Source organism: Mus pahari, chromosome 15, assembly GCF_900095145.1.
Source record: "Mus pahari chromosome 15, PAHARI_EIJ_v1.1, whole genome shotgun sequence".
NCBI lineage: Eukaryota > Metazoa > Chordata > Mammalia > Rodentia > Muridae > Mus > Mus pahari.
In genome coordinates, this window is record NC_034604.1 from 73,735,873 (window position 1) to 73,755,442 (window position 19,570).

General features: G+C 39.6%; 1 protein-coding gene across 3 annotated transcripts in view; it reads right to left on the minus strand.

Annotated features, from left to right (window-relative positions):
* The window catches only part of Atp9b (ATPase phospholipid transporting 9B (putative)), a 207,808-nt gene that overhangs the window by 153,442 nt on the left and 34,796 nt on the right, over positions 1-19,570 (minus strand). For all 3 annotated transcript variants that reach the window (XM_029546803.1, XM_021214520.2, XM_021214521.1), the window contains exon 5: positions 3,159-3,267. In XM_029546803.1, the coding sequence (XP_029402663.1) occupies positions 3,159-3,267 (109 nt within the window). The remainder of the gene's footprint in view (positions 1-3,158; positions 3,268-19,570) is intronic.

The following is a 19,570-nucleotide window of genomic DNA, read 5'->3' on the forward strand; positions in this document are numbered from 1 at the left end:
GAGAGAGAAAGAGAATATACATATATGTATATACAGATACATACACATACATTATATATGTATATATATGAATATAATTCATATATATGTATATATATGAATAAATTTTAATGCCTGGATGCACGTGAAGTAAGTGCCTGCAGAGAACAGTGAAGAGTAAATCACAGAGAACACACTACCAGTCACAGAATTACAAAATAAGAAGCCTACGTGCTTGATTACAAAAGTCAAATATGTCAGGCCTTTTCAAACAGTGGATCAACTCTGAATGTAGGTTTCACAAGAAAACTGGCAAACAGTAAAGGGTTGTGGATGAACAATACCCAAAGTTCAAACTCACCAGAGTAGGGACTCAAAGCCCTCCCAGACAGACAGACAGCCCATGCTCAAGCTGCTTCCTTTACTTGACTGCAGCCTGGGTTTGACATACACAACACTCACACTCTGCAGTAAGCAAAGTCAGGAATGCTGCTGGAAACACATGCACGTGTGTTCACTAGTGGAGGCCAGAAGAAGGCATTGAAAATACACACACACACACACACACACACACACACACACACACACNTGAAAATACACACACACACACACACACACACACACACACACACACACACTACATACATACATACAAACATACATATATACAAACACACACACACACACACACACACACACTTTCACACATTATTATCTATCAATCCATCCATAATTATTCAAGACAAGGCTTCTATATGTAGCCTGGCTGTCTTGAAAATTTGTAGACCAAGCTGACCTCAAACACAGAGATCTGCCTGCTTCTGACTCTCTGGTGTGCCACCATTGCCTAGCAAATAAAACTTTCTGTTAAAGGACAGACAGACACATGTAGCTTTTTGCTCTGCATGCTGTACTGACTGATTAGCATGCTTATTAATTTCCACTGATATCACCACTCCAATCACCAATGCACAAAACATCAATCTCTGCTTAATCACAAATACCAAAGTAAACCTAAATTCAAAATAAGCTAGAATCTATAAACTATTCTCAAAATAACAATGTAAAGTCAAACCTAATTTACCTGGTCTTTGAGCATTCTTTTACTTAAAAGTAAATCTTGCCTTCCTTTCTACTCCCCATGTGTTCACATGTATGTGCACACAGAGATGGAAGTCAGAGGTCAACGTCAGGAACCTTCCTCTGACACTCTCCATCTTAGTTTTTGAGGCAGTATCTCTAACTAAACTCGGAGCTCACTTATGAGGCTCGACTGTGGCCAGTGAGCACCAGGAATCTGTCTCCGCTCCCAAACATACACCCTGGCCAAACACTGGCCTTACAGAGGTTAAGCACAGCACCCAGCTTTCTACAAGGGTGCTGAGAATCCTAACTCAAATCCTCATGCTTATGCAACAAGCACTTTATTGACTGAGCCATCTCCCCAGCCTACGTTTAATAATTTAAAAGTATAGTAAGGAGAGCAGTCTTTTCAGAGAATGGTACCAGGCAACCTGATATTTATACAAACAAATGTGGACCTATGTAACACATTATACAGGAAAATGGATCCGACTTAAATTCAGAGTGTAAACTATAGCTGCTAGAAGAAAAGAAAAATCATTGGAGTTGGCCAAATATTTTTTTACTATAACACCAAAAGCACAAGCAAGAAGAAAAAGTAAATGAATTAGACCAAACAAATGCTTATGCATTAAGAAAGTGAAAATGTGAGCCTTCAAAATGAGAGAAACTGTGTGCACTCATAAATCTGACAAAGGACTTCCCTAAGGTAGATAAAGGACACTTACAACTCAGCAACAGACAGTCAAGGGCTCAGTTAAAAAGTAGTTGAAGGATCTGAATATACAGCATCCAACAGAAATATGCAAATGGCCAAAGAGCACACAGCACACCCAGTCTCAATAATCACTAGCAAATGCAAATAAAACACAAGGCATACAACAGACATGGAAGACACTGACAAGCACTGCCGAAGACTCAGCAAAATCAGAACCTATGTACACTGCTGGCAACGATGCCCAATGATGCAGCCAATCAAGAACCAGGATGGTGCTTCTTTCAGAGTGCTCAACAGACTCATCTCCTAACCCTTCCCACTGGACAATATCCAAGAGAAATGAAACAACATTTATGAAAAGGTTGGTATACAAGTATTCATGGGAATGTTAGTCCCAACAGTAAGAGAATACCAACGACCCTAATGCCCACCCAGTGCTGAGCCTATAAACATGTGTGGTGTAGTGCTGCAGAATTTACTTGTCAACAAAAAAAATACCACTTCATGCTGTAATGTGTATGAGCCTGAAAACATGCGAAAAGGATGACGCCAGTGACAGGAGATGGCCATAGTGCATAAGTCCACTCACGGGAAATGTCCACAGGAGGCAAAACCAGAGACAGAAAAAGTAAAATAGAGGCCACCCTGGACTTCAGTGGAAGAAAAGGAAATAAAAAAAAAATGAAGGGAACCAGTGAATTTTTTGTTTCTTTCAGGAAACTCACACCTAAGAGTTCAATGTGACCCATCCTATTCAATCCTCAGGTTCTTCTACTGTCAGAGCCTCTAACAGTCTGACCCATTCTCTTCCTGATAAACTACAGACTAAAAAGTGAGGAAATGAGTTCTGTAAGTATTTGCTAAGTGGGAGCTAATGGCATGGATGGGGTAAGGAGCACTATGTATGTATGCACCTGGGGCCACGTCAAATGACTGCACTGATTGCAGATGCTTAATGCCATGCTATGCACCCTGACCTATCTGCTTGTGTTGAATATAAGACACACTTCACAGTGCTACTGTGCATCACAGGGTACGTGCAGCTGGGTTCTTTCCAATCTATTACAGCATTCTAACAGAGCACTTCATACAGCTTTGTGTCAGTGTATACATACGTGTGTTTATGTGTAACTGTGAAAATATACATATGCATACACATACACATAAATACAAATACAAATAAATACACATACAAATAAATAAAACTCTAGCATTATGAAAGAGAGAAAATCATAAAATTCTAGCATTATGTACAGTGAGAAAATCAGATCCATATACAAACATGTGTGCAAGAACAGAGTGAACATGCTTCCTGTTCTAGGTGAACTCTAACATGCTAATACTAAGCAAATGCTGGGAAAATTAAGTCCTTGCTAACCTCTTACTGTAAGCTTGCTATATAATTGTGAATTCATTTCCTTGTCTCGCTGAAAACGTCGAAATTCATCAATCGCTTCACGTGCAATCGTAACAGCCAAGACAAATCCCTATAAAACAAAAAGTATTTTAGATAGCAGAACAAAAAAAGCAGAGAAAAATTCTTTATTATTTAGTTTTACTTTTTCCCCCTTCAATTTGTATTACTCCCTAAAACACAAAATAAATAAAAATAAAAAACTACAAAAATGCATATAATGCATTGTCAAAAACTGGCAACACTCAGACTAAGGAGACCCTGTCTGTCATATGGACATGCACACAAATACCCACAACTACTCAGAGCAGGGAAAAGGAAAAGCTCTCCAGCAGAACAGTGAGTACACTTACTGCAGGGAGACATTCAGATACTAACAATGACTGCATAAAGTCCCAGCTTCTACGTGTATCTCTCAGGTAGAATCAAATCGCTGAAGAACACAAGATAACCCCCAGGTGGGACATGCTGATCCATTTTCTTACTCTGTGCATTACATAACCAACTGGACTGTAGAGTAGAGGTACAATTTTATTTTGCTTTTGAAGTAAACTACCAACTGGTGACTTGCACGATATCTACATGAAGTTTCAACACATTTATAATCTATTGTGAAATCTGATAATATGTCATGTTTAAAAGCTACATATGTATCTCCTGATAAGCTACAGGGAAATTCTTCCAAGATGGGCATACAGACATACCCTATAATTCTAGCACTAGGAAAGCTGGGATCATATCAGGAGAGTGAGGCCAAAATAGGCTAGCTATATAGTGAGTTCAAGGCCAGCCTAAACTATACAGTGAGATTCTGACTCAAAAATTAAACAAACAAATAAATAAATGGAAACAGAGTGCTATTTAGGTCACTCTGCCCATGACAAAGCAAAAACCCTTCTTAAACAGTCATAGTCTTGTTCTGATGACCTAGATTCAGCACACTGTAAACAGAGCGCTGAATGAATTGCACTCGGAGTAATCTTTTATTCTAGCCTTTCCCCCGTAAAACCAAAGGGCTATATTAAATAGGTCACTGGAAAGAACAGGTCCTTTAGCCATTGACACAGCATTTCTTTAAATACCCTGCTAAAAAGCACTGTATACAAACACAACTTAAATATCAGGGCAAGGAGTGGATGGGCTGGAGAGATGGCCTAGCAGTTAAGAGCGCTGACTACTACTCCAGAGGTGGTTATGACTACTATATGAGAATACAAATGGTTTTGTTATCTTGTAACCTACAACTGACTTTTCCATTCCAACATTCTTCTGTGTATGGATTCCTTAGATTTTTTTCCCACAGAGCAGCTCACAACCACTTGTAACTCCAGTCACAGGGGATGCAATGCCCTCTTCTGGCCTCCACAGGCACCAGCCATACAATTAGTGAACAAATACACATCAAGTACAATACTCCTACAATACTGTAGTCACAGTCAGACTACGAAGATAGACTCAGTAGGTAAAGTGCTTACTATACAATCCTGAGAATGTGAATTTGATCTCTGTAACCCGAATTTTAAAACAAGGCAAGTGCTTGTAATCCCAGCACGGAGATCCCTAGGGCTTGCTTTCTAGTTAACCTAACCTACTTGGGGAGTTCCAGGCCAATGAAAGACCCATATGGAAGGTATATAGCACCTGAGGAATGACAACCAAGGTTGTCCTCTGGAACACACACACACACACACACACACACACACACACAGGGGGGAGGGAGGGAGAGAGAATGAATTTGAATGAGAGTGTCATACAGTTATTAGGTACAGTTCTCATTCCAAATTAATCTGACAATCCTATGTCCTTTATTCCATTATGTCACTTTAGCTACAAACCCATGTATTCCTCCTAATTATAAACATGTTACATTTCAATGGCCCTACAACATCTAGGCTCCACAACTGCCTAACCATAAAAACAATGAGTAATCTTTTTACTATATATCACAGAAACTTCCTCACATCCTACTACCACTTGACTCTCCACAGCTCAACTCAAACTGCCTTAAAACAATGTGTGAACTAACCAGACCTATCGTATGAAATTACTTTTCTTGGAGGGTTGCTACAAGCCCCCCCCCCCTTACTTACTCCTAAATGTCTGCTGAGTTTCTATCCCACTTTTGGTTTTGTAGATTCTGAGTAAATGACACAGAAACACTACAATTTATTATTAATAAGCTGTAAGCACTATTCTGGGCAGGTTTTGAGCTATTATTCTAGTCCTTCTACCTGTTAAAACTCACACTAACGTTAGTCCCTTGACAAATGGGTGTTTCCCAGGCTGCTTCTGCTCCATCAGCCTGTCCTCAGGGTGATCTTTTGGCTATGTGCTCTGGGTCTATCCTGTCTGACGACAGCCTCTCTCTCATTTCTCTTTCCTCCCCTGTGATCTCTCTCCAGACCCCTCACTTGATTCTATGCTCAGCCTTCCTAGCCTTTCTGCCCAGTCATAAGTCCCAGCCATTTACTGATCAATCAGGATTTAATGGGGAGCATTCTTTACAGTACATCGGTTAATATGGTGCCCAAATATCATGTTACAATCCAGTCTGGGACAAAGTGTTCAGCTTCTGAATACACGCCACACAGACTTCTGTTCATCGGCCATTGCTCAATGTCCCCTTTGGCCTTCTTAGTAGCACTGTCAGCTGCACTGCTGGAGCTTCCTTTTCTGCGTGTCTTGGGTCACACTGGCACAGCTATTCACAAATCCCACTGCTAGCCCCAAAAGCAGTGTTAGTTTGCTCCAGCTGCTGCCTGCACTTGACGCACCTTCCTAGCCTGGTCAGCCCGTCATGAAAGAATTCAGCTTGGTTCTTTGTGTGGCTATCCAGCTGTTCTACTACTAATTCTTATAAGACTACTCTTTCACCATCAACTACATTAGTACTTCTATTGGAAATCAACTAGCCATAGATACAAAGGTTTAGTTTTGGACTGTCAATCATATTTCTCTTGGCTATATGCTTATCTTTATGTAAGTACTTCGTGTCTAACAGATATGATAGTTTCCAATATGGGCATGACAGTTTCCCATTTGTATTTCCCTTTTAGGATATACTGGCTACTATGGGTCCATAGCATTTTCAAAATAATTCTTACAATCAGTAATTTTCTAGAGCAGAGTAGGGGAAGGAGACAAGATGAAGGAACCCACATGGGATGTTGATAGAGTGTGGATTATACCCCATAGTCCACTTAAAAGATACTGCCACCATCATATTAGTCTATCATTTAATCAAATCTCCACATCCTGTACTTTTCAGTATGTGCCCTCACTCTTTTGCTGACGTTTGTCCTAAGTTATCTTTTCTTTTGATACTATCACAAGTGGAGTTATTATCCTAATTTCATTTCAGATGGTTAATGCTAATATATAAAAATACAAATGGTTTTCATATCTTGTATTCTATAACCTTGCTAACTTTTCTATTCCAACATTCCTCTGTGTATGGACTCCTTAGATTCTTCCTTTATACACAATGATGCTATCTGTATATGGAATTAGATAGCTGCAATGGTTAATGATGGCAGGTAGAATGACAGGCTCTAGAATGAAAAGCCCTCTGGGCATGGATCTGAAGGAGGCCATGCTTCTGTGGGTTGTATTCAAGGTCCAGCACCCATTTCTGATTCCTGATTATGGAAATGATGGGAACAACCCCCTGAGTTCCTGCTACATGACTTCCCCGCCATGATGTCTGAACCCTCAAACTGTTGGCCATACAAATCCTGCCTTCCTTAAACTGTTTCGTTCAGGGATATTTTTTGTCTGGGTAACATAAAAAATAATGAAATCTAAATGCCTTTGGTTGCCTGTCTACCTGTCCTGTTCACTTTACCTCAGCACTTTTAAGTGTGTGATCTCATACTTAGGAAGGAGGTGTATAGGACAGATGACTTTGTTCCTCATCTTTAGAAAAGGATCAGGAACAAATTGTGTGAATTATGTGAAATGCAAAATTTTAGAAACAAGGCCAATTTGCATACTACCATTATACACCTCCATGGCAGAGAAAGGAAAGAAAATACTAATGAGCCTATCAGAGACAAGAAGCTTGGATGTATAACTTTATTAGACCTTCAGCAACAAAAACTATGAACCACCAAAGCAACAGAATACACCTGCCCCTTCCCCAGCAAAAGAAGAAAAAATAACTGTTAGAAAATTGCTAAAGAACTGCCAGCTCACGCTTGCACTCTCAATTCTCAGGATGTTGAGGTAGGACAACTGCCACAAACCTGAGGCCAGCCTGGGCTACACCATGAGTTTTATCATGTGATTCTAGTATGGGATAAGGTGTAAGATTTTGTCTCAATTTTTTTCTTCTTTGCTCTAAAGAGCAGCCCTACCCCGACACACACACACACACACACACACACACACACACACACACACACAATCTAGAATAGTATCCTAAAGGGAAAAGAATCATGAATCCTAATATATATGAAAATGAATTTCCTAAATTCAATGACACCAATACTTAACACATACCAGTATTATTTTATCACATTACGGATGGTGTGACAATACCACTGGCAAGGACATTTCTGTTCAGTCAGTTACATTTGTATAACATGAAATATATACATCTCTGAACCCAGAGAATGCATTTCTGGGCAGCTTGGGCAGCTAATCCCAGGTAGGACAAAACTCACTATCATATATCTGTGATGGTGATTACATAGCTGATTATGTACAGGTGATTTCTAGTCATAGCTGGCTTTCTCGGAAAGGAAGCAGGATGAAAGCACATATGTACACACTGTAGACATATTTTAAAGGAACAGGACACATCAAAATCACCTGAAAAGATTTTGCAACATAGACTTGCTCAGGTCCTACCTGAAGTGCATACTGCTACTTCTGATCTCCAAGGAGCAGGCTCCAAGATGTGACTCTACCTTTCATACTTCTAAACCTCTGTCTTAAAGACAACAAAATTTACTCTAATTTTAGCAAGTGAATCATAATTATAAACTATAAGAAAAACAAAACTTGCTACTTCCCAGTGTTTCTAAAAACTGAAGTCAGTGAAAACGAGCCTGGGCTTCTAATGGAGGATTGGTGAAGGAGTGGAATTAGGAAGGGGAGGCCCCAATTCTGAAAACAAGAATCAAACACTCTCAGGAGGAAAGTGAACCTGTCATAGGCAAAAAAAAAAAAAAAAAAAAAAAAATCCTGGAATATAACACAGTTCCAAAAGAAGGGTGAACTGAGTAGCATATGGGTTGGACCAGCAAAAACCAAGAGCATCAGTGTTATCACATCTACCAGTGAGGTTGGCCATGGAGCCTACAAACACCTCATGGCCTGCCAAGGGCAGAAAAGATAACTGCAAGAAAGTGAGCAGATGTCACTGTCTCCTTCTTGACTCCCAGAGTCGCTCCAATCAATGGGCCTCTACATTAACAGTCTGTTCTGAGTCCTTGGTTAATCATTGCAGATGAACCAAGGATGGGAGATCTAGAGAACCAAGTCAACAGAGGACTAGCTGGGTCTCCCCTCTTTCCCACTGTCTACTGAGACCAGGCAGAGATGCAGGCTTTGGTACTGTATTCTAGGAAAGCCTAAAGCACACAGTCAACAGCTATCAGGAAATAATGTCATACTGAAACAGTGGCATGAGCTTGCCAGGAAGCCTGGACAGTAGGTAGGGCACAATGCCCTGCCTGCTGCTTCTCCTTCTCCCTCGCTCCCTCCCTCCCTCCCTCCCTCCCTCCCTCCCTCCCTTCTTTCTTTCTTTCTTTCTTTCTTTCTTTCTTTCTTTCTTTCTTTCTTCTTTTCTTTCTTCCTTCCTTTTTTTTTTTTTTTGGCCTGTGGTCTTTCTTATAAAGAAGCTCCTGAGGATCACAGGATCACATGCCACAACAGCACGGCTTTCCTTCGAGAGCTTACCATGTGTCACAAAATTCTCCAAGGACTTTAAATGAGTGAATGTCATATATAAACCTGATCTGTGAACCCTTAACCTTTAATGTACAGATAAAGGTATTTTGAATCAAAATCAATAAGAATAAGCTCACGCCCCTCACTAACAATGTATATGGTATTGGTATGTCTGGATTGTAGGGTTCCTATACATTTTTCACCAATACTTCCAAAGTGGACACTCACAAAAAGTGAGTTTTAAAATCTGACTGACTTGAGAAAATCAGTTTTGTAAAAATGATCACCTCACCAAAAGCAATCTACAGATACAGTGCAATGAACATTAATCTCCATAGACTGAGAGAAAATGATCTCAAAATTCACTTCCACACAAAAATTCAGCTTCCGCACAAAAAGACATCACATAGCAAACCCAACCTGAGCACTGGCTCAGTGGGTAGAGATTGCTCAGTTAAGTAGGGGTGGCTTAGTGGTTACAGACAGCTCTTTAGGCAGCAGTGGCTCAGTGGGTATCAGCACTACTTCTGCAAGCATGAGGACCTGGGTTTGAGTGCCCAGCACTCATGTAAGATATCAGACATGGCTATAGGTCCCTGTAACGCCAGCACTGGGGAGCAGAGATCGGCACACTCTGTGGGCTTGCTGCTGACACCCTCACTGCAGTGTGAGCTTGCTGCTGACACCCTCACTGCAGGGACATGCTCCTGGTTCACAGGACCTGTCTCAAGGCAGTAGCACTAAACAGACACCACACTCCTCTGCCTCCATGCATACACACGGCATATGGACTCGTGCATACAATATATACATACACACACTCACACACACACACACACACACACACACACTCACCCCAGTAAAACTGAAGATATTACTACACCTGATTTAAAGTTGTACTATAGAGATAAAGTGATGAAAACATCATAGTGCTGGCAAAAAGCAGACATACAGATCAAGGGCATAGACCCATGCAGCTACAGCTACCTAATTTTCAAAAAAGATGCCAAAAATTCTCACTGGAAAACTGGATAGAGACATATAGAAGACTGAATGTAGACCTGTATCTTTCGCTCTGCCAAACATTAACTTCAAATGGATCAAAAACTTTTTAACATTCAATCTAAATCTCTGAAACTAGAACAGGAAAAAATAGGGAAAACATTTCAAGATATAGGTACAGGCAAGAAGTTCATAGAACTCCTGCAGTAGTAAATAAGGCCAAATATTAACAAATGGGACCTCTTGAAATTAAAATGCTTCTGTACAGCAAAATAAACTGCTAATCACATGAAGAGGCACCTACAGATGTGGGGGGTGGGGGGTAGGGTTTCTTATCAATGACAACACAGGAAGAACTCAGAAAACTAAACAATAAAACCCAATTTAAAAAATAGGATGAGCTAAACCAAGAAAAGAAACTAAAATAGTCAATATATAGTTTTAAAATGTTCGACATCCTTATACATCAGAAAAATACTAATTAAAACTATTCCAATATTCTATCTTATCCCAGTCAAAATAGCTATCTCAAGAGCATATATGGCAACAGATGCTGGAGAAGATGTGAGGAAAAAATACTTCCTCACCACTGTTGGGGATATAAACTGTAAAGCCATGCAGAAATCAGTTTGGAGGTTTCTCAATAAGCTAGAAACACAACTTCAATAAAGCCTACCTACACAACTCCCAAGCATCTTCCAAAGGTCCTGTATCCTACAATAGACACCTCCACATCCATGTTGAACACTGCTCTAAATGGAATCAGCCTTTATGTCCATCAACAGATGAATGCACAGGGAAATTTGCTACACATATACCCAGTGCATTTTGTTCAGCTAGAGAAAAATAAAATTATGCAATTTACTGGATAATTCACAGAACTGGAAAGCATTACACTAAGTGAGGTAACCCAGGCTTAGAAAGACAAAAAGTATGTGTTCTCCTCATGTGTGTAGCTGAGCTTTTCGGTTTTTATGTAAGTGAAACTATGTGGGAGTGAGGGAGGGTAAATGCCAGGAAGCTAGAAAAGGGGCCTGTGACAGGGAAAAATTGCTTTCAACAGAAAATTACCCTATAATTAAATCACAGTAAATGTTATCTATGCTATATTTAAAACCTAAAATGTCGTGATTGATTCTATTAACAACAGATCAAAATATGACAATATTTTAAATTATGTTCTCTTAGAAATAACTTGAACTTCCTCTTGATTAGTAATTCTACTGAAAATGTGGTATTTTGTTTTTGCAAATTTCTATATATTTAACAATTTCCTGTGAGTTTCATTTTTATTTTGATCTTGATACCTTTCATCTTTTGTTAGTTCTCATTGCATAAATTTAAACTTTCAAATACAAGAAGTTGAAAAAGATCCAAATGAAAGGCATAATGAATTAAATTTTATAAAAAAATATCATCTAAAGAAAACTTGGAGGCTTGAGAGGACTCAGGAGCTAAGAGCACAGGTTACTATTCCAGGACTAAGGCTTGATTCTCACATAGCGTCATACAGCAGCCTGTAACTCCAGTTCTAAATGCCCATACACACAGAATATAAAAGAAAAAAAAGAGACTGAGAAAAGAAAAAAAAATGATACTTCTTAAGCTGATTTCTTATCCACATTAACAACCTGCTTGACAAGAAAACAAAGTATTTTATATGGAAGAAATACAGTAACTTCAAAATATACAAAGAAAAGAAAGAAACAAAACAAAAAGTCAGCATGGGCTAGTAAAATAAAACAGATCTCAAAAACGGAACACAAATCGCTAAGAAGCATATGGAGAAATGTTTAACCTCACTAGCTACCAGAAAACTGTACATCAAGCCTAAGATGAAATCCCACCTAATCCTAGTCAGAATGTCAGTCACTAAGAAGACAATAGACTAGCCCAGGAAGCAGGAAGGGTAAATGTAAATGGAGAACCCCTCACTCCATGAATCCAAACCAAGCCCCCAATCTCATCCCCCACTCTGTAGAAGACTATATTTGTGACCTCTCCTCACTCTCTGTTCCCATTTCCAGAGGCCTAAGTAGGTCTTGGTGGAACACCCTGCTTTCCTCCCGTGTACCCGCTTGGTACCCCAGCAATGAGAACATTCCCATTCCTAATTGTCAGGTCCCAATACCTGAGAACACATTTTATCTGGAACCCCAAGTGGTCACACTTTCAGAATCCCAAAAGAATTAACTACCACGCAACACACAGGCACCACACTTATCTAGGAACCAGGTCAACAAAACCTAAGGAACAAACACCTACCAACAAAGACAAAACCAGTTATCTGTACCTAGAAGTACAATCATTGTCAAACTCAGATGCCTAAACATCAATTAAAAACATAATCACTAACACTGAGGACAATATGTCTCCATTAGATTCCAGTACCCCTACCACAATAGGCCCTGGGCATTGCAACATTGCTAAAGCACAAGAAGGCCTGAAAAATAGCATTAACAAATATGATAAAACTCCTTAAAAAAGAAATGAATAAACATCTTTAAGAAATCTATGCAAACTAAAATTGTATTTCTTCAAAACTAGTAAAGAAAAAAAAGCATTAGTCTCGTTAAAAAAAGAAATCTATGCAAAATAAGCAAACAGTAGAAGACAATAAATAGAACAAATCAAGACCTGGAGATGGAAACAGAATAAAGAAAAAACCAAACTGAGGGAAATCTGGAAATGAGAAATATACAAACTCAAATAGAAACCTTGCAGGAAAACCTCACCAGAAGAATACAAGAGATGGAAGAGATAATCTGGGTACTGAAAACACAGTAGGAAAAAATAGATATATTTCAGTCGCAGAAAATGTTAAATCTACCAAAAATCCTGGCACTATGAAAGGACCAAACCTACAAATAATAGGAATAGAAGAAAAAGAAACCCAGATTAAAGGTGCAGAAAATATTTTTAAGAAAATCACAGAAGAAAATTTCCCTAACCTAAAGAAGGAAATGCCTATCAAGGTATAAGAAGCACATAGAACACCAAATAGACTGGACCAGGAGGAAAAAAAAAATCCCCTCAGTGTATAACAATGAAAACATTAAATGTATGAAACAAAGAAAGAATATTAAAAACCAAAAGAGGATAAAACAAGTAAAACATAGACAGACCAATTAGAATAAGGACTGGCTTCTCTATGAAGATGTTAAAAGCGAGAAGGGCCTGGAAATGTTCTAAAAACTCAAAGACCACTGATGTCAGCTCAGACTATAACTGAGCAAAATTTTCAATTGCATTGATGAAGAAAATAAGACACTCCACGATAAAAACCAAACTGTCACAAACTTAGCCCTACAAAAGGTGTTAGAAGGAAATTCCACACTCAACAAAACACAAGGAATAAATAATCCCGGAGAAGCAAATCAAGGGAGGAAACACTCATACACATCACCACCACCACTACCAAAACAAAATAACAGGAACCAACAAAAACTTCGTGCGCATTGATATCCTTCCACGTCTATGGCCTCAATTCCTCAACAGACAAGCAGAATAGATAAAAAAAAAAAAAAAAAAAAAAAAAAAGGGGGGGGGGTTAATCCTTCTGCTGCATACAAAAAAACACAACAGCCAATTCAGATATCACCTCAGGGTAAAAGGTTGAAAAAGATACTCCAAGCAGGTACAGTCATCTGAGAAACATAGACTTCAACACTAAACAGAAGAGAAAGAAAGGAACATACTCACTGAGGGAAAAAATCCAAAAGGACTGTCTTAGTCAGGGTTCCTATTCCCGCACACACATCATGACCAAGAAGCAGTTGGGGAGGAAAGGGTTTATTCAGTTTACACTTCCATACCATCACCAAGGAAGTCAGGACTGGAACTCAAGCAGGTCAGGAAGCAGGAGCTGATGCAGAGGCCATGGAGGGATGTTCCTTACTGGCTTGCTCAGCCTGCTCTCTTGTAGAACCAGAGATGGCACCACCCACAAGGGGACCCCCCCATCACTAATTGAGAAAATGCCCCACAGCTGGATCTCATGGAGGCATTTCCCCAACTGAAGCTCCTTTCTCTGTGATAACTCCAGCTGTGTCAAGTCGATACAAAACTAGCCAGTACAAGGACATTGCAATTCTAAAATGTATGCAACAAACACAAGAGCACCTAAATTCATAAACAATTAACTTAAATCACATATTGCCCTGCACACACTGATAGTAGGAGACATCAATATCCTGCTCTTAAAACAGACAGGTCATCCAGACAAAAACTAGACAGAGAAGTGCTGGAGCTAACAGATGTTAAACTAAATGGCCCTAACAATTGTCTATAGAATGCTTTTTTACCCCAAAAGAAAACAATACACCTTCTTGTCAGCGCCTTGTGGAACTTTCCTAAAACTGAACACATGGTCAGACACAAAGCAGCAAGTCACAAGAGATAAAGGCAACCTAAAACCAGCATGCACCCTATCTGACCAGGACGGAGTAAGACTGAAACTGGGTGGGAGAAGAGATGGGGAGGGGAAGAGGGTCGGATCAGGTTTAGGGTGAGCTGGGGAGAGAGGGTCAGAAGAGTGAATGGAAATCAGTGTGTGGGGGGGTAGGGGATGGTCTTTATGACTTGCCAGAGACCTGGGATAAGGGAAGTCTCCAGGAGTATATGAGGATGACTCTAGCTGAGACTCCTAGAAGTGGGGGACATGGAGCCTGAAATGGCCACCTCCTGTAGCCAGGCAGGACTCACAGTGGAAGGGTAGGGAAACCAACCCACCCACAAAAATCTCTGACCCCAAAACTGTCCTTCCTACAAGAAGTGCAGGGACAAAGATGGAACAGAGACTACAGGAATGGCCAACCAATGACTGGCCAACTTGAGACCCATCCCATGTGCAAGAACCAATTACTAATGATAGTCTAGTATGCTTGTAGACAGGAGCCTCACATAACTGTCCTCTGAGAGTTCTACCCAGCAGTTGATGGGAACAGATGCAGAGACCCACAGCCAAACATTAGACAGAGCTCAAGGAGTCTTGTGAAAGAATTGAGAAAAGGATCGAGGGACCCAGAGAGGATAGAGACTCCACAGGAAGACCAGCAGAGTCAACTAACATGGACCCTTGGAGGCTCTCAGAGACTGAACCACCAACCAAGGAGCATTCACAGGCGGGACCTAGATCTCCCTGTACATATATAGGAGATGAACAGCTTAGTCTTTGTTTGGATCCCCCAACAATTAGAGCCAGGGCTGTCCCTGACTCTGTTTCCTGCCTGTGAATCCTGTTCCCCTAACTGGGCTGCCTTGTCTGGCCTCCGTGGAGAGGATGAGCCTGGTCCTGCAGTGACTTGATGGGCTAGGGTTGGTTGGTGGGGGTAGCGGGGAGATGTCTCCTCCTCAGAGGAAAAGAGAGTGGAGGAGGAGGAGGAAGGGAGGGCTGGGAAGGGTACTGGGGTGGGGGGACATAAAGTAAATAAATTACTGGGAAAATGGATATCAACAAGATTTTTTTTTTCTATCAGAAAAAATAGAAAGCTTATAAATTCAAGGAAAATGAACAACTCTTGAATGAAAAATGGATCAAGAAAAAAAAAAGAAAGACTTTCTGGAATTGAATGAAAACACAGATCATACCCTAATTTATGGGACACAAAGAAGGAAGTAAGGAAGTTCTAGCAGGCAAGCTCATAACACTAAATGTCTACCAAAAAAAAAAAAATTGGAGCAATCTCATACTAGCAAACAACACATGAACACTCTAGAACAAAAAGAAGAAATCACACCCAAAAAGAGAAGACAGCAAAAAATAATCAAACTTAACAACAAAATCCTTAAAAAAGAAACAAAAAAAAATGAGGAACAAAGAATCAATGAAACAAATAACTGGTTGAGAAAAACCAGTAAAACTGACAAACCTTAATCCAAAACAGCAGAAAGAGAATATCCAAATTAACAAAACTAGAAAAGAAGAGAGGACCATAGCTAGAACCCCTTGATCAATGACAGTGCTCTGCCTACAAGGTACGCTAGCACAAGGCTGGCACAAAGCTTGTTAGAGTAACCGAACAATTTCTGCTTTGTCTTGAGGCCCACTCCGCAAGATAGAATCCATGTCCAACACTGCTTGGATGACCAAAACCCAGAGTCTACAGCCCAGAGACCTAAGGTGAAACCAAATACTACTGTTCAAACAAACAAGCAAACAAAACTGTTGCAGTAAATGAACTCCTAATGTCATTCTGCTACACTCATAGATCAGCACCTTCCAAAGTCATCATCAGAGAAGCACAAAGCAGGGACTCCCAAGTAGACATTTATGTAGTGAGAGATCTTGGAACACTCAGTCCTAAACAGGAAGTCTCCACCAAATCCCCAAACTCCCCTCCCCCCAGGGCTCTGGGAATACCAAAGGAGAAAAGACAGAAAGAGTGTGAGCACCAGAGGGGATGGAGGACAACCAAGGAAACAAGGCCCTCTGCATGAACAGGCACAAAGCAGGAGCTCACACACTGAGGGCACCATCCACTGGGCCTGCACCGGTTGTGGTTCTAGAGCTGAAAGGAGAAGTGGACACATGCCCCCATCCCTAACCCAGATCTAGCTGCAGTTGATAATCATTTACAAATGAAGATTTAGTTCCCTCCAAGGGAGTCTCACTGGGGAAACAAACTACTCTTACAGGTAGCTGCATGCCCAGCAGTGGGTGGCCAAAAGAAAATTAACTCAAGAGCATTTGGGGGGTTCCCTGTCTCATAATGTCATATCAGGAATCTTCTTTTTTAAATTTTATCTATCCCTTTTAATTTCATTATATATGTGTATGTATATGTACACACACACACACACACACACACACACACACACACACACTTTTGTTTTAACCTTACTGATGACAGAGTTCCAGTTACTGTTTTTATGTGATTCCCAAGCATATGAAGAAATGTGTCTGAGTTTCTTGTGCCTTCTCCTGGACTCTTTCTTTGGTCCAAACTTGCATGTTAGTTTTTGATTTATCTTATTATATTTTATTACCATCCCATAGAAACCAGTTTCCTGCCTGCCTGCCAACCTTCCTTCCTGTCTCCCTCCCTCCCTCCCTCTTTCTCTCTCTCTCTCTTTTTTTTTTTTTTTTTNTTTTTTTTTTTTTTTTTTTGTGAAATAGGGTTTCTCTTTGTAACTCTAGCTATCTTAGAATGTGCTCTGTGGACCAGGCTGGCCTTGAACTCAGAGATTCTCCTGCCTCTGTGATCTCTGGTTTCCACATACATGCACACAAGTACATACAACAGATACACATAAACATATGTATACAAATACAAGAGTCTTCCCTAAGTATAGATCCGGTCACCCTCACTAACTAAAAATGATTTTTACTCTAACCCACAATGTTAAAAACAACACAATACTTTATTTTCATTTTATGTTTCTGGGCATACGGAAAAGCTCAAGAGAAAGTAGTTCAGAAATAAAGCTAACTAGTAACATCAATGAGAATAATACTAATTTTTAAAGTATTGCAGTTTGGGGGTATGAGAGAGATGGATCAAGCAATTAAGAGCACCAGATGCTCTTTCAGAGGACATGGGTTTAATTCACAGCACATACATGGCAAAAGGTGATCCAATGTCCTCTTCTGACCTACGGATACACATGCAGGCAAAACACCTGTATTTATAAATAAAATTTAAAATTTCCAAATTAGCTACAAAGTAGAGGGAATACACTACGCTTGAAGTAATTTATTTACTATAAAGTAGTGGACAGTAGACTCTCAGTTTTATGAGCACCAGCTAAAAGATGGTTTTATGTTTTAGTGGCTTTCAGATAAGAAAAATCTAGAAATGCTAATTAACTTCATTCTCTGAGCAATGTGACTAAACATGAGAGCAAGCAGAGAAAAGATTTCAAAATACAAAAATGTGTATAAAGAAAATATGCCCTGAGCCGGGCATGGTGGCGCATGCCTTTAATCCCAGCACTTGGGAGGCAGAGGTAAGCAGATTTCTGAGTTCGAGGACAGCCAGGGCTACACAGAGAAACCCTGTCTTGAAAGCTACCCTCCCAAAAAATGTGCCCTGGACATCGGTTTTTTAAAAGATGTATATACAGATTATAGAATTTATATTCTTAGTTTTCTGGTTAAGATTTTAAAATTATTTTTTATTTTAATAAAAAAAGATCTACAAATATCTGTGAACTTAATTTTTTTAATTAAGTTTTAGAGCTGATTATTACTCCATTTTCTATGTTCCATATTTTCATTATCCATTCACCTGCTTACAAACACCATGACTGGTTCCATTTCATTGCCATCATAAATCAAACAGCACTAAACATGGATGTGCAAATATCTCTATGCTAGGCTATGGAATTCTATGACTATACGTTCAGAAGAGAAATAGCTGGGTCACATGATAGTTCTATTTATCATTTTTGAGGAACCTCCCAAATGATTTCCATAAAAGTGGCATGCAATAACTTGTACTTCTACCAGCCATGAGTAAGGGTTTATTTCTTCATATCCTCTCCAACATTTGTTGACAAAGTTCTTGATAACCATCCTTTCTCAGGAGAGGTGGTATATCAAGGTAGTTTTAAGAGCATTTCCCTAGTAAACAGGGATGATGAACATTTAAAAAAAATAGTTATTCAGGGGTAAGAAAAAAAAATGAAACTATGAAATTAACAGAAAATAGACAGACTTATATAATATTAAGCAAGGTCACCCACATCAGAAAAAAACATGTTTACCCTTATATGTAGATCCAAACCTGTAATGTATATATGTACATACATGAACAGAATTGAGTGTGGGTAGAGCAGAACACTTAGAAAGAAAACTAAAATGAGGTAAAATCAGGTGATGGGGAAGGACAGAATGGAGACAAAGGATACAGGAATCACACAACAAGTCATAAAGCTTATGGTTTTCCTAGTTTCATTTGTCATAGTATTTCGGAGGTGGGAGAGTTGTTTCTGTGGTGATATTGAGCACTAGGCTCCCCTGAGGTCCTGGGTACTGAAGAAGAACAGACTGTTCTCTAAAACCAGGAATGGATTTGGCAGAACCAATACTGCACTGGAGTTAAAGTTTTAGGAGAATGGAGGCTCTAAATCCCGAGAACCTAACTTTTCCAATGCTAAGGAGTTCTGGTTATTAGTCTTGAGACAGCTGTGGTCTGCAAATGTCCTTGAGATAACCTGTGTAACCTTTGTGCAACACTGCTTGATTACTTTCCTACAAACCTCATCTCATTGTATGACAGCTTTCTTCTTACTATGTTCCATTTTTCCCTTGCAAATTAAACATGTATGATTCTTAATAAACTTGTTTTGTATGCGACATATCTTGTGTAAGACCTAACCCCAGCTTTTCTACTCTTTTTATCTTCTTATCTCCTAGCTATCCCCTTAGCTATTACTAAAGAATAGACTTTTTGGTCTAGCACAATGAGTAGGCACATGAAATTCTAAATAAAATGCAAAACCCTAAGCAAAGCCCCATGCTTTTAGAATGTCTACTC